Source organism: Monodon monoceros, unplaced genomic scaffold (genome assembly GCF_005190385.1).
Source record: "Monodon monoceros isolate NGI ecotype Baffin Bay Population unplaced genomic scaffold, NGI_Narwhal_1 Super_Scaffold_20, whole genome shotgun sequence".
Classification (NCBI taxonomy): domain Eukaryota; kingdom Metazoa; phylum Chordata; class Mammalia; order Artiodactyla; family Monodontidae; genus Monodon; species Monodon monoceros.
The window spans coordinates 35,636,572-35,651,234 of record NW_021703777.1 but is presented as its reverse complement, the minus strand read 5'-3'; the positions used below and the strand labels follow the sequence as shown (position 1 = coordinate 35,651,234).

Below are 14,663 nucleotides of genomic sequence, written 5' to 3'. Positions count from 1 at the left end.
CCTCATTATTTTATAGGTATGTGATGTGGTCCTTCATGGTCAGTTGAGTGTGCAAGAAGAATGGCCTGGGAATGAGGCCAGAGCTCTGGTTGATCCTAGTACAGACCAGACTTGCAGGAAGAGCCAACAGCTCCTACCCGTGTTTCTGATGGGTGCCAAATGGGCACTGCCAACCAGCAGGCCGTCAGAGGCAAGGTGGCTGTGATCATCAGGGGTCTGTATAACTAAAGGGGGAGATGTAAATAACTAGTCAGGGGGCAGATTTATCTCTAGTGCTCCTGTTTCCACTGCGGTGAGTAACTTCTTTGTCCTTTCAGTTAACTGCAGGTGAGTACTGTCAGCATTTTAGGGAACCCTTCTCACAGACTGAGTTTTCTGGAATTTGGCAGTAACAATAAGACGTTCTCATTTCAAGTAACATTAAAAACAAATACTTTATTAACTGCCAGCTATGTGCATCATCAAAATCTTTGAGAGTGGGAGTGATTTCTTCTCCCTGGTGTGGTTTGTGTAATTGTCATTGGCGTGATGGCCTTCTTCCGTCAGTACTAGTTTTCTGTTTTTTAAAATGTGTTTGGAAGGCACAGGACTTGGGGTACTGCACATGGGAATGCATTAGCTCATTCGTCTCCTTCCCCCTCATCCCACTTTTGTTGGGGCTGTGTATCCCCACCCACACCGTTTCCCCCATGTCCCCTCTAAGACCAAGCAGTAAGAGGACAAGTTCTTGTGCTTTTCCATCTATAGGGCAAAAAAATACCCCTCAAAGTATATTTATATGATTAGAAAAATTATTTTTGTTTTTTTATTTTTTGGCCTTGCCACGAGGCTTGAGGGATGGATCTTAGTTCCCTGACCAGGGATTGAACCCAGGCTGTCAGCAGTGAAAGCGGGGAGTCCTAACCACTGGACTGCCAGGGAATTCCCTATGTGATTTATTAAGAAGAACAAAATGGGTTATAGTGAGACTACTCCAATTAAAAAACAGCAGCTGCTGGTGTTTGAACTTTGGAACATAGTCTTCAATGCAGTTTTATGAAGGTGGGTCTATAATTATTATTTAGCAACGATCTAAGACTGAGTTCAGGGTCCAAAATCAATTTTCAGAGGTTCTAATGAGAGTTATTGCCAAAATGAGCAACACCCCAATATTTCTTTACCCCTGATCTTGATACTGTTATATGGATATGAGGCTATTTCTTTTGGTTTTAATTAGAACATTTAACTACACAAATAATGAATGAATACTTCCTTGTGAAAAGCACATTAAAACAGAATTTTAAAGCAAGAAACTCCCTAAACCACCAAACTACCACCTACTCCCTCCACCCTGATCTGGTGCTCCTTCTTGATAGATTTTTGTAAAGTATATCCTTTCAGACCTTTGCTCCACATTAATATGCCTGCAGAGGACCTGGCAGATTCATTTTGAAAAGTAAATTAGCATGTCTCTCGTTAAGAGTGAAGTGACTCACTTTTTTCCCCCCAAGCTTGCCCAGGTAGAGGCTGTTTCAATTTAAAACTCATAGTATGCCTTTAAGGTATATGAGATATCTTAAAGGTTGATTGAATTTTGCAAAATGGAGTCACAACTCTTCTGGTATTTTAATGAGGCTGAGCATTTTGTGGCAAGCAGAAGTGAGTAGCAGAGAGAGCTGTTAGAGATGATCCTTTAGGAGCTCCTCCAGGAAAACACCTGTGACATACTGCTATTTTGTCATTTCGCTTTGGCTGGTATTTATTTTTTATATCATATTAGATTTTGTTGTAGGATTAAGTGATGTTTTCTTTATATTTATTGTGTGTGTTAAGTGGTGGGGCAGGTAATGAAGGTGATATCCTTGAAAGATTTAGCTGAGTGATTTTTATCATGAGAAAGCCGGTTGTGAATTCTTTCACGTGCACAGAGCGGGAGCCAAAAACATTTTCTATTCTTTGAAGCAACATTTCTTCTGCCTTCAAACATGGAGCCACTTTGATTTCTCATTTTAAAATGCATTTATGAGTGATACAGTTTAATGACAAAAAAAAGTTGGACATTTTTTCGTAAAGCCAATGTGCAAAATGTTCTCTGATCCCCGGATTGTAGGAGTAGAGGACATAGAAACAAAGGCGAGAAGATGGACTTAAAAAGTCAACAGGGGTGGCTTCCAAACTAAAAAAGTCACTTGCGTGACGAATAATCACCCAAGCCTGCTGTCCTTTTGCCTCTGTCACTTTGTGACGTATGTCTCCACTCTCTAATCCAGAGTTGCCTATCTTTTGTGAACAGACTTATGAGTTTTATGTTTTGCTCTGTCCTTTGTACATTCAAACCAGAATGGCATAGTGCTGCTAAAACAGTGGAAAGACTCGTTCTTTTCGAGAATTAATGCACCCTGTCGATTTCAGGATTTACCCTGTCCTTCCCGCCAAATGTCTCTTCCATGCCCATGAAAATAACTACACAGGAGAAATTGCACTCTGTCCTCCAAGAGAGAATTTAACTTTTAAACTTGAGTCGGTCACATCCATCAGAGGAAGGTCTGTGCAGTGACCAGTCAAGGGTGATAAATGGGTAGTCAGCTGTGCACAGCCTGCCCTGTGGGCTGAGTTGCCATGGAAGCGCCTGGTGGCATTCGGGGATCCTGCATGACTAACCTAGGTTAGCAGCAGGGCCCTTGGGCTCAGCCTGGGGAAGGTGCTTACAGCCAGATGATAGCAGAGCCAGCACGCCCCCCCGCATCCCAAGCCCAACTTGGGCCTTCCTTCCCCTCATTCCACATAGGCTCTTTCCTTTTCTGGTGCAGGGGAAAGAGAAAAAGGGGGATCACTCTCACTAATCCTTACAGAGCTGTGATTTCTTCATTTTATCTCAATGCTCTAATGCATGGGCCCATACCCCCAAGGAGAAGCATTTGAAAAGTGGGAGTAAATGTGCCCTGACAGGCCCCAGCATGGGGTTGACCAGACGACTGCATTCAGGGGCTGACTGGGCAGTTCTGAATTCCTCAGGAGTTTCACCACCTCTCTGAAAGCGAGCGCACCCTGGCAGGTTTTAGCTTTCCAAGCTTTGTTCAGGCTCCCGTGATGCTGATGGAGAGTGGTGGAATTCCGTCAGTGAAAACATCTGTGGCGCAGCCCACCTTAGTAATGGCTTGTGAGTCTCATATGTCACTTGCTCTCTCTCACCAGGCACTGGAAATTGAAGCCTGCGGTTTCCCCTGTCGGTCTTTCTAGTTCACTTAATAATAATTAAAAAAAAAAAAATGTGGTAGAGGAGGTGGTTTGATGTATTTTGCAGAAATCTTTCCGAGGCATCGGTGTTGAAACTTGCAGATGGTGGACAGTAGTATATGATCCAAAAGCAAGAACCTGCCTACTGCAAAGTAAAGTTATTCCCTATCTAAAAATATTTTTGCACACTTTTGGTGGAACTCATGGATGTCTGCTGGGTGGTCCGACTTTGCACCCGCCCCCCCTCCCGGGGGGGGGCACGTCAGCACGTGGACTTGTTTTTGAATGCAGCCAGCTGCTTCACATCACCATGTGACTTGTCCACCCCCCCTCCCGCAGGTGGGGACTCCTGGGCTGACCAGAAAACTGGCACTGAGGCCCTAGGAACATAGCCTAGGTCAGCCAGCCAAAAGTTAATGGGAGTGGAGCCCAGTATCGGGCATATAATGGCTACTTTAGTGCAAGTTTATTTATAGTCTGTTCTTGAAAGAAATTAACGTGAAGAGCCCCATAGCACATTAGAGATGACTTGTGAATCCAGAGGTTATTTTGGGGTCAGTGACCTTAAATCTGTAAACTTAAAAAAGGCTCTAACATAAGAATTGTAGCACAGCTTTTATAATTTGAAGAGCAACTTCATGCTGTCATGCCCCTCCCCTCCCACCCCCCACTCCCACCCCCACCCCCAGTTAAGAGGGCCTTCTGTTGGGTCCATGGGCAGGGACAGACCTGTATGGATACATTTAAGGGAACATGTGTTTTATGACTCTGAGATGCTCTGCTGGCAGGGATAATACCTGAATTGTCGATGTGTACCTCTTTGAGACTAAGGGATTATAAGCAATTATGAGTGATTGTAAATTAGCACATTTTAGCATGCCTTCTTTGTTTGTTCTATTTAATATAGCCTGAAAGCTTTACTAGCCACCAAACTGTGACTCAGAACGGAAGCTTTGGTGTCAGGCGGCTTGCACTTGAATTTTCAGGTCTACCATTTAATAGCAGGTTGATCACTGAGCCTTATTTTTTTTCACCTGGGAAACGGGATTAATCATCTCCCTCTCACAGAGTAGTAGTGAATATTAAATAGGAGGCAGATGTGATTTGCCTAAAGCTGTCCCCACTGATTTGCAGGTGCTAAGTGGGGGCTGTCCTTGGCTCTGCTGCTCTCATAATTGCTATTGTTTCTTGGTAAGCCTAAAGCGATCCATATAGCCCCCAAAGACTGTGCTCTCTTGTACTCTTCAGAACCACCTAGAAACTTGTTTAACATTCAAATATCAGGTGCCACATCAGATTGAATCAGAAACCCTGGGGGCAGGTCTCTATGATCTGTGTTTGAACAAGTCCTCCAGGTGCTTCGATGCTCACTGAAGTTTGAGAACCTCTTATCTAATGCAAAGAGCCATGTAGAAATCAGTGAAGGAGAACTTATACAGTCGTCCCTTGGTACCTGCAGGGGACTGGTTCCAGGACTGCTGCTGACATCAAAATCCGTGGATGTTCAAGTCCCTCATATGAAATGGCCTAGTATGGTCCTTCCAAGTCTGTGAGTTCCACATCTCCAGACATGGAGGGTCAACTGTAACTCACTCTCTGTGAACAGTGACAAAGTCTGACAAGCCTGATGTTGGGGTGAGGTTATCCTGTGAGAGCAGGAATGCTTTTTTTCCTTCATACCAGAGGAAAAACTGCCACCTTTAATTAAGAGAAGTGGTTGTCAACTTGTAATTATTCAAAGGTAATTACAGAGTTTACGAATCACGTAGGACATTTACTGCTTCCTAAAGTCCCCTCATTTAAAATTCTTCCATCCACCCCCTCCTTGCTTGCACCTTGGTTTAAAAACAACAGTGGTGTGTAAGAGGCTGAACAATGGTTTAGTCATGCTATTAATTGTGTTAATGTTTTTAAAATGTAAACTTCCCCTGATTTCAAAATGGAACCAAGAAAAAGATCATGAAAAAATTTGCCTGATACTTTAACAAACCATTAAGCCATTGTAAACTTAATAATAAGTAAAAGCCAAATAAACCAGAAGGCTGCCCAGTATGACTGGCAAAACCCTGTTAGTTGCGAGGAGAAGGTAGACAGCCTAGAATGAGGGCTCACAGCTTATCCTATGTCATCATCCTGGGGCTTGGACTGGTCACTTCCTGTTTCTTCTGCCGCCTTCTGCCCTGCCCAGGGGCCTTGGTGAATGAGACCCAAGAGGGAGTTGCCCAGCAGACAGTGTGGGTGAAAGTGAGTTTCTCTCACCAAGTTTAGGCCTCATAAAACTCATCCTACCAGTGACACTTGTGATATCTTTTCCTCACCTCACTATTTTTGGGTTTCTCAATTGAAGGGTGATGGTGAATAAGAAAAAAAAAATACACTCAAAGCTCATCTCAGAATTGGTATAATATTACATATGTCTGCCAGTGAAATCTGGGTGTGGCTTTTAAACTTTTTTTTTTTTTAAACTAATGAAGTCAGATCTTTAATGAAGCAGAATCCTTAATTTAGTAGAATTCCTGCCCGGTAGGAGGCCTGTGCCTCAATTTTTGAATCCCAAAGCAGTAAGCCAGTGTTTGGAATTTCGTAAAATTGGGTTCTTCTCATTATTTTTGTAGCAGCTTTGATTATTTTGGAATAAAAATCTAGAAGTGTGCTAAAGCCTAACTGATGCTGAGATAAGGCCGAGCTGATCGATTTAGAAATACTTTAGTAATTTTAAAACCACTGTAGCTTTTCTTAAATGTGTGTGCAGTTGACAGGAAAGTTAAGCAAGGACCCTGAGCAACCTGATAGTTGAGATGCTACTGTTACACACTCTCGCTTTTCAGTCTGGGACTGAGAATTTTGCCATTTGGGGTGCCCTTTCTGAGGGAAAGGTAGCGATTACTCGGAAGTGGGCAGAACTCTGCCTCTTAAAGCAGAGCCATAGGCCAGGAACATTCAACAAGCAGTCAAGCTATAGAAACTCCATTGACATAACCAGCAGGAACAGACAAGGGAGAACTCCCTTTGTGGTGAGACTAGCAGAGCAGACACCCTTGCAAAGCAGCTTCCCCTTCTATGTGCATCCTGTGTGGGCTGTCTGTACCAGGTAGCTTTGCAAAAGAGAAGCTTGGGAGTTCAAGTTGCTTAGAGGACAGTTGCATGCCCTACCCCTCCCTGCAAACAAAGTGGCTGTGAAGCAAGTTTGAAGGGAAAAAATTATTTCCTGATCAACCCTCTTTTTTGGCTCCCATGGTTGGATGTTAATGTTACACATAGTGTGTGTGTTTTGAGCCAACAAGAATTACCAAAATTGGGGCTTCCCTGGTGGCGCAGTAGTTAAGAATCCACCTGCCAATGCAGGGCATGCGTGTTCGAGCCCTGGTCCATGAAGATCAGACGTGCCGCGGAGCAACTAAGCCTGTGCGCCACAACTACTGAGCCTGCGCTCTGGAGCCTGCGAGCGACAACTACTGAGCCAGCGAGCCACAACTACTGAAGCCCACGTGCCTAGAGCCTGTGCTCCGCAACAAGAGAAGCCAGTGCAATGAGAAGCCCTTGTACCGCAATGAAGAGTAGCCCCCACTAGCCACAACTAGAGAAAGCCCACGCGCAGAACGAAGACCCAACGCAGCCAAAAATAAATAAATTAAAAAACAAAAAGAATTACCAAAATCATAAAACAATTGAAAGGAATTCTTGAGTGATCAACAGGTCCATTGTGCTACTGTCAACTAGAAATAAGTCTGTGTGAAATGTGTGAGATTCAGACTTCTTAAAGAAGACTTCATAAGCCAGTTTCTGTTTTAGTTTTTCCTGTTTTTGGTATGTTGACTAACATAAATGTTCACTTTGCTGTTCTTTTAAAATCTGATATCAAGATACCCATCTAGGAAAAGTTTTTGCTATGGTGATCTAAACAGATAATTCTTTACTACATCCCAGTGAATTCAACAGGGTAGCGCTTAGCCTCCTGCACACACACACACACACACACACACCTCCCCGCTTCCCACAACCTGTAGATTGAAGGGCTATGGAAATAGCAGACACTCATTTTTTAGATGATTATAATTTTTAAAAAACTGTTTTTGCACACCGTGTCTTTCAGAGTTAAATTAAAAAATTACAGGTGATATACTGTAAGCATAGTGGCTGTTTTTAAATTAAAAAACATTTACTGTTTAGCTTTTATGCAAAGTACCATGCTTTAGCACCAGGAGGCAGAAAAATATGAGAGGTTCTATTATGATGGGCTTGACATTCAAGGTGAAAGGGGAGAAGGGGAGAGAACCAATCAGTATATTAAGTCAGGTGGATCCGAGAAAGCCTTTAGAGTGGGTGAAATTGGACTCACTCCCGATCTTCGCTGGTAGCTGAAAATTGGGGATAGGAGTACGTGGTTGAGAGAGACGGAGAGGAAATTCCGTATGATTAGAGTGAAAGCATCGAAGTCCAGGATATCACCGAGGAGCAGGGAGTGGTCTGGCGTGACTGAAATACAGAGGTGGTTTGAGGGAGTTTTGTAGGTAAACTGGTCCTGGAAGAATGGTTATCTTTCAGTAAAAGGGGGGTCTGGGGTGGGGGTGGGTTAGAGCAAGAGGCTGCCCTTTACCGGGTGTGTTTGGGGAATGGACATGACTGTTAGGTAGAATGCATATGGTAGGCCTGCAGGGAGACAGGAAGGTAATTTCTAGGGTAGGTCTGTGCTAGGTTATGGGGGAATTTTAATGCCAAAGCAAGGGTTGAGAGTTTATTCTGCAGTAGCAAAGAGCCATTGAATGCTGGTTATTTTAAAATACGGATGGTGACATGAGAACCAGAGCCTTAGATCGGATTTCTCTCCTTGAGAAGGCTAAATTAGAGGGACAAGATGTGGAGGCAGGGAGACCAGTAAGTAGGCTCTTGTCAGAGGAAGTCAGAGAAATTCTGAGAGGGCCTAGGTGCCGGGAAAGGGGTGGGGGAGCGTGTCTGACATCAGGGCTAGAATTTCTAAGGTACATAGAGCCTTGGAGAAACAGTTGAATATTTTCCGATTTATTCACATAATGTTGGGGGGAAAGATTCAGTAGATACTCTAAAGCAAGTCTATGAGGACAAAAGTCTTAATAGTTCTTATTTTCATTATTCTTACATATCACATGTCGGGGTTGGGAGGGCGTGGCCCGAGTTGCTGACCTAAGGCAAGCCCACTTTTGGTTTGCATGCTAAAACTGCACTCTTTTGGGTTTCCAGCTTCGTGATTTGTTTGCCAGTAGATGCATTTTTAACCCCTTTGGTGCCGGGGCTGATGATTTAGGATGCATTTTTATGTGGTTTAAGTAGTGCAATCAGATTATAGTTTCTTAGTAGGTAGAGCTGACATCTAAAATTGGATTTTCCCATCCTTGACATTTGAAATGAGAAATAAAAGTTATCTTTTCAGGTTTACATGCCAAGACTCTTCCAGTAGAGTAGGCTGAGAATAAAGTAAATGCTGTTTTGGGTGCCTGGTAATCTTTTAATTATGAAATAAGCCTTTGGATTTTAATCTTCCAAAATATAAAATACTGATCCAGGAAAACAGCCTTTTTAAAGTTCACATCCTGCTGACTCCGTCAGATGAAAAGCGTCCACCTCTACCCTGTATTTCGCAAGGCGAAAGTAAAAATATCATTAATCTTGTCTCAGTCCCACCACTGACTATAAAAGACTCTTCCATTTGGAGTCAGTCCTGAGCCATGAAGCCAGTAGCCCAGAGTGAACGCTTAGTTTTCCAGAACCAGGACCCGAAGCTGGAGGGTCGCAGCCAGCTGACTGAGGCCTTAATCTAGGAGTGGGACGAGGGACTTGGGCTCTCTTTAAACCAGCTCCCTTGTCATAGAGGCTTCCTGAGCTGTCCTTGCCTCCCTCACACGTGTACGTATGCACAGCAAAGCTTGGATACTGATAAACTTTGTTTTTGTTCTTTTGTGGCATCTGAAGCAGCTTGTACAATGAAGACAGAAACCTGCTTCGAATTAGAGAGAAGGAAAGACGCAACCAGGAAGCTCACCAAGAGAAAGAGGCATTTTCTGAAAAGATTCCCCTTTTTGGAGAGCCCTACAAGGTAATTTCTTTCTTTCTTTTTTTTAAAAATTTATTTATTTAATTTATTTTTGGCTACATTGGGTCTTCGTTGCTGCGCGGGCTTTCTCTAGTTGGGGCGAGCAGGGGCTACTCTTCATTGCGGTGTGCGGGCTTCTCATTGCAGTGGCTTGTCGTTGCGGAGCATGGGCTCTAGGCGCGCGGGCTTCAGTAGTTGCAGCATGCGGGCTCAGTAGTTGTGGCGTGTGGGCTCTAGAGCACAGGCTCAGTAGTTGTAGCGTACGGGCTTAGTTGCTTCCGCAGCATGTGGGATCTTCCCTGACCATGGCTGGAACCCGTGTCCCCTGCATTGGCAGGTGGATTCTTAACCACAGCACCACCAGGGAAGTCCTACAAGGTAATTTCTTGAATATGAGAAAGTCTGATTTATCACCATATTTGACTTCATGATGAAAGTGAGTTTGAACAAGGGTCACACTTGTGAAAATAAGACAACTTATCCTAGAGATCGTTTTTGAAAACAAAATATGAAAATCTTCTGAACCTCGGTAAGTCAAAATTACCAAAGTTTGTGGTTTTCTTTTGTAATGTTTGTCTCCTGTATTTAGTAATATTTGTCCGTGGCAGGCTTCTCAGCAGGGGAATTGAGTCGAAATTGCATGTTAAATTCGGTGTTACACATTAAATTGAGGTGTTTCTTTTCTAATGGCATTATGTAACATGGTTTACTAAACAATGGTTTTCCTCCCCCTCTTTTTCCCCCTCAATATCTAACTCTGCTGTCTTTTCTTTTTTTAGACAGAAAAAGGTGATGAGCTATCCAGTCGAATACAGAACATGCTGGGAAACTATGAAGAGGTGAAGGAGTTCCTTAGTACCAAGTCCCACCCTCAACGCTTGGATGCTTCTGAAAATAGGTTGGGAAAGCCAAGATACCCCTCATTTCCTGAGAAGGGGAGCAGCATTCCATCTCACTCCTTCCACACTAGTGTCCACCACCAGCCTATTAATACTCCTGCCTCTGGACCACTTCCTATTGGTACCATTAGCCACAACCCAAAGATGGCGCAGCCAAGAATGGAACCAATGCCAAGTCTCCATGTCAAAAGCTATGGCCCACCGGACACCCAGCACATGACCCAAGATCGCCTTGGTCAGGAGGGGTACAGCTCTAGTCATCACAAAAAGGGTGACCGCAGGGCTGATGGAGACCACTGTGCTTCAATGACAGACTCAGCTCCAGAGAGGGAGCTTTCTCCTTTGTTCTCTTTGCCTTCCCCAGTCCCCCCTTTGTCACCTGTACATTCCAACCAGCAGACTCTTCCCAGGACGCAAGGAAGCAACAAGGTTCACAGCAGTAACAGTAACAATAAAGGCTACTGTCCGGCCAAGTCTCCCAAGGACCTACTGGTAAAGGTCCATGATAAAGAGACCCTTCAAGACAGTTCAGTAGCAGTTGCCAGCCTTGGGGTAGCCCCTCCCCAGCCACCTTCTCAGACTTTCCCCCCACCCCCCCTCCCCTCAAAAAGCCTTGCAATGCAGCAGAAGCCCACAGCTTATGTCCGGCCCATGGATGGTCAAGATCAGGCTCCTAGTGAGTCTCCTGAACTGAAACCACTGCCGGAGGACTACCGACAACAGAGTTTTGAAAAAACAGACTTAAAAGTGCCTGCCAAAGCCAAGCTCACTAAGCTGAAAATGCCTTCTCAGTCAGTCGAGGTGAGTGGAAGTTCATATCTGAGGCAATTCCAGTGTGAAGAAAGATTTGAGGTGGAAGTTTCTGGAGGTTTAGGGGCAGGGGTGTCAGTAGCCTTTGTTCAGGGAGATTCCTTTCTGGCTTTAGGATCTTGTTGACCCACAAGAAACTCAGGTCTGAAGTGAATTACTGATGACAGATATTGAAATGTGATTTGTAGAAAGTTAAAAAATCTTTTTATTGAGCCATGATTTACATACAGTAAAATATAGAGATGGGAAGAGGATAGTTTGCTCTGTTTTGAAAAATGGATACACCTATACAACCCACAACCCAATTGAGGCAGAGGACATTTCTAGCATGAGAGTTTCAGGAAGGTTTTGAGCTGTCTTTGATTTTTGGGGGCTTTGGGGAACACTGACTTCTTTAAAGACACTGTAAAGAAAAAAATTTTTTTTGGTTAATACTTCCTCTGCCCCAGTTAGTTTTTCCTGAGATCCAAACCATAAAAAAGTGAAAACAAGAGATCAAAATGTTGGAGGAGTATTAATTTTTAAAGATTTGTCCCCTATAAATTATAAGAAACTGTGAAACTGAATTTCTGTTCTAATATATTTTATTTACCACCTACAAAAGAAGAGTGGAGGTGTGATGACATCTCATTTGAGAGAGTCACAAATATAGAATGTTATTCAACTATGGCTTTTTCAAGTAAACAACATACTTTATCTTTTTAAACAAAGGAAAAATTCCTTTTTCTGCTCCTTTGACAAATGGCAACGTGGTGTTTCAATGAGAAGAATCAGAGCACACATTCTATCACTGAAATTCTAAATTAACACGTTACTCAAATTCAGATTTGTAGTGCAAAGTGAAATGTTTGAAGTGAATTTATTTTAGCGTTTATCTGTTAAGGTAAAGTCTGTGGTTGAGTTACATCAATTGTATAAACATTCTAATTTGCATATCCAGTCCTCAAAGACTTGTATGTGCACCCAGATACCAGCTTTACATCAGTTTTGCATAGTGCTAGAAGGCAAAATTCCTTAAGGTTTAAAAAAAGAAAGAAAAAAAAAATTCCAGGATCCATAGCTGGAAAGATAACCCTTATCTTGAAGGAGGAAAATCTGTTCCTTTGTGGTGTCAGCTTTTGGTTTAGAAGAGCTTAGGGTTCTGTCCATAGTCAGCTGTTGAGCTGGAGTGTCTCTGGATGTCTTCAGAATGTGACTGGTTTGGAGGCTGAGGAAAAATTAGAAAGGAGTAAAGCACGTGGTAGAAATGACCAAGATGGCAGAACAATCCCTATAACCCCATAAGCTATGCAGATTCACTGCAATGAGCCATTTATTGAACATTTTGTGCTCTGTTGGGCGGTAGGGGTAGGGAACAGAATGAAGGTGGAGAAGAATAAAGTGAGATCTTCCCACCTCCTATGGTCAGTCAGCCTACCTTATAATTCAGAAAGAACTTAATGGAATTTTCTTTATTTATCAAATAAGGTCTGTTATATTTTCCTAGTTTAAAAAGAAAAAAAAGGTAAGGGGACAATTTAACATGTTTTCTTTAAAAAGAAAACTAAGCAACTAAAAATTGCTTTAAAACAATTCTAAGACCAATTAGCAAATATTTGCACTGTCTACCAAATACCCAACCATATGTATAAGCACAGAGTGGGATGCCAAGGAAGTACTGGTCCCTGCCCCAGAGAGATGACAGTCTAGCGTGGAGATCAGCCTACACATGTGAAACAATCAGAGAACTGTCTGCTACTAGGTGCATAGAGAAAGTTTCAAACATCAGCCTTAAGACAGTGAACCCATGTAAATTCAGCCAACAGGTTTTCTGGTAGACCTTTTAGGTTAGAGGATCCCGGTTAACCTTTTGCTTTCCTGGTGAAAAAAAGATACGGTGAGTTGAGATTTCTCCAGGGTTTTACAGCTCCTCAGATTTAATACATATTTCAAACATAGGACCACATTAGATAGTCGTTGCATATTTTCTGAGTGGACAGTTGAACAAAATCATTCATAGATGTGGTAAGAGAATGAGGTTTTCTTGGCTTTTCTTGACCTGCTGTCAACAATTGAGTAGATGTAAACGTTTCATCTTCGGCCTGTGTTTGCAGTCAACCTTCATTTTAACATGATGGCTCCCTCTGGCCTCTAATCAGTGTTCTGAGGCCAGTGGCAGCTGTGGTGCTAACTGCCTTGGAGCCCCTGGGTGGTGTTTGTGGCATGGGAGGATGGAGCTGAGGGGTCAGGCAGATGGAGGGCTCTGGGCAAAGAACTTGCAATGAAGGGGGAGTAAGTCTGGGAAACAGGGATATTGGTGCTTTCTGGCGAGCGTTTAGATTTGGTTTAGTAAGATCTTATGTTTCACAGACTTACCATTAATTTTCTCTTTGTAGACCCAATAAAATGGCTATTTTTTTAAGGTTTTAAAAACATGTAGGGGCTTACCTGGTGGCTCAGTGGTTAAGAATCCGCCTGCCAATGCAGGGAACATGGGTTCGAGCCCTCGTCTGGGAAGATCCCACATGCCACGGAGCAACTAAGCCCATGCGCCACAACTACTGAGCCTGCGCTCTAGAGCCTGTGCTCCACAACAGGAGAAGCCACCGCAATGAGAAGCCTGTGCACAGCAACGAAGACCCAATGCAGCCAAAAATAAATAAATAAAATAAATATATTTTTAAAAAAGCATTTAAAAAAAACCATGTAGATTGGATTTTAAAAATCTCAAATTAAAAGAAGTATATATGTATTTTTGGCTGTGTCGGGTCTTAGTTGTAGCACGTGGGATCTTTAGTTGTGGCATGCGGGCCCTTTATTAGTTGTCAGATTTTAATATTCTGGTGAGTCAAAGGAAAGCATAGAGGTGGGGGACAGCAAAAGTGGGGAATTAACCCCAGAGCAGGTAAATTCTGAATATAGAACCGGAATAGTAGCAATATCTTGGGCTGCTTGTGGCATTGGGGCAGAAGGATAGAGAATGCCAGGGTGGAAGGGGAAGTTGGCTGTTGGTAGAGCCATGGGAAGGGGCATGGGGATAGCTAAGTGGTTTTCCTTTATTTGCTGAATTTGTCCTAAGGCAAGTCGGAGGAGGTTTTCTTTCCTGGCATTCTGAGTGTGTGGGTTTTGTGGTTTGTTTCATTGCTCCCCTCCCCCACTGCTTCCGTCAAACAGTATTTTAAAAAAATGGACCAAGATGGGAAAGTCATCTTGTCTGTCTGGCACTCCTTTATTCTCAAGCCACATACGTATGAGTTCCTTGCTATTTTCTGTCCTTTCACTTCATGGGAAACACTTGGTTTGTATATTTTAGTTGGTTCTCCTAAATAATGGTATTCCTTTCTGGGATAAGTGATGCTCACTGTTAACACTTAGTCTTTCCTAAAATCCTACAGGAAAAAAATTATCAAAAGGTCAACATTCTGACTAAATAGAGGCTAGAGCACACAGCGTGCACTGGATTTTTCTCTGGGCATGTTGGTTTTAGTTTTGTGTCAACTGGAAGATGTATAGCATCTTGAAATGACCCATCTGAGGATATAGCCAGGACTCCACGATCTCACATGGATGCCTTCCAGCTGTAGAGTTGCCACATCAGAGACCGAATTGCTCAAACGGAAGGCTGAGATTCCTTGTAGCTCTTTCTACCGGAAGTTAACAAATGGGAGTGAGAGGAAAACCAAGGCATCTCT

The 14,663-nt window shown here is 43.1% G+C and overlaps 1 protein-coding gene across 5 annotated transcripts in view; it reads left to right on the top strand.

Moving 5' to 3' along the window:
• Nucleotides 1-14,663, top strand: part of AFF1 (AF4/FMR2 family member 1) — a 205,772-nt gene that overhangs the window by 104,844 nt on the left and 86,265 nt on the right. For 3 of the 5 annotated variants that reach the window (XM_029235699.1, XM_029235700.1, XM_029235701.1), the window contains 2 exons: nt 9,163-9,286; nt 10,063-10,983. In XM_029235699.1, the coding sequence (XP_029091532.1) occupies nt 9,163-9,286; nt 10,063-10,983 (1,045 nt within the window). Of the gene's footprint in view, nt 1-9,162; nt 9,287-9,620; nt 9,662-10,062; nt 10,984-14,663 lie in introns of all 5 variants that reach the window. The other 2 variants (XM_029235703.1, XM_029235702.1) reach the window with 2 other exon arrangements.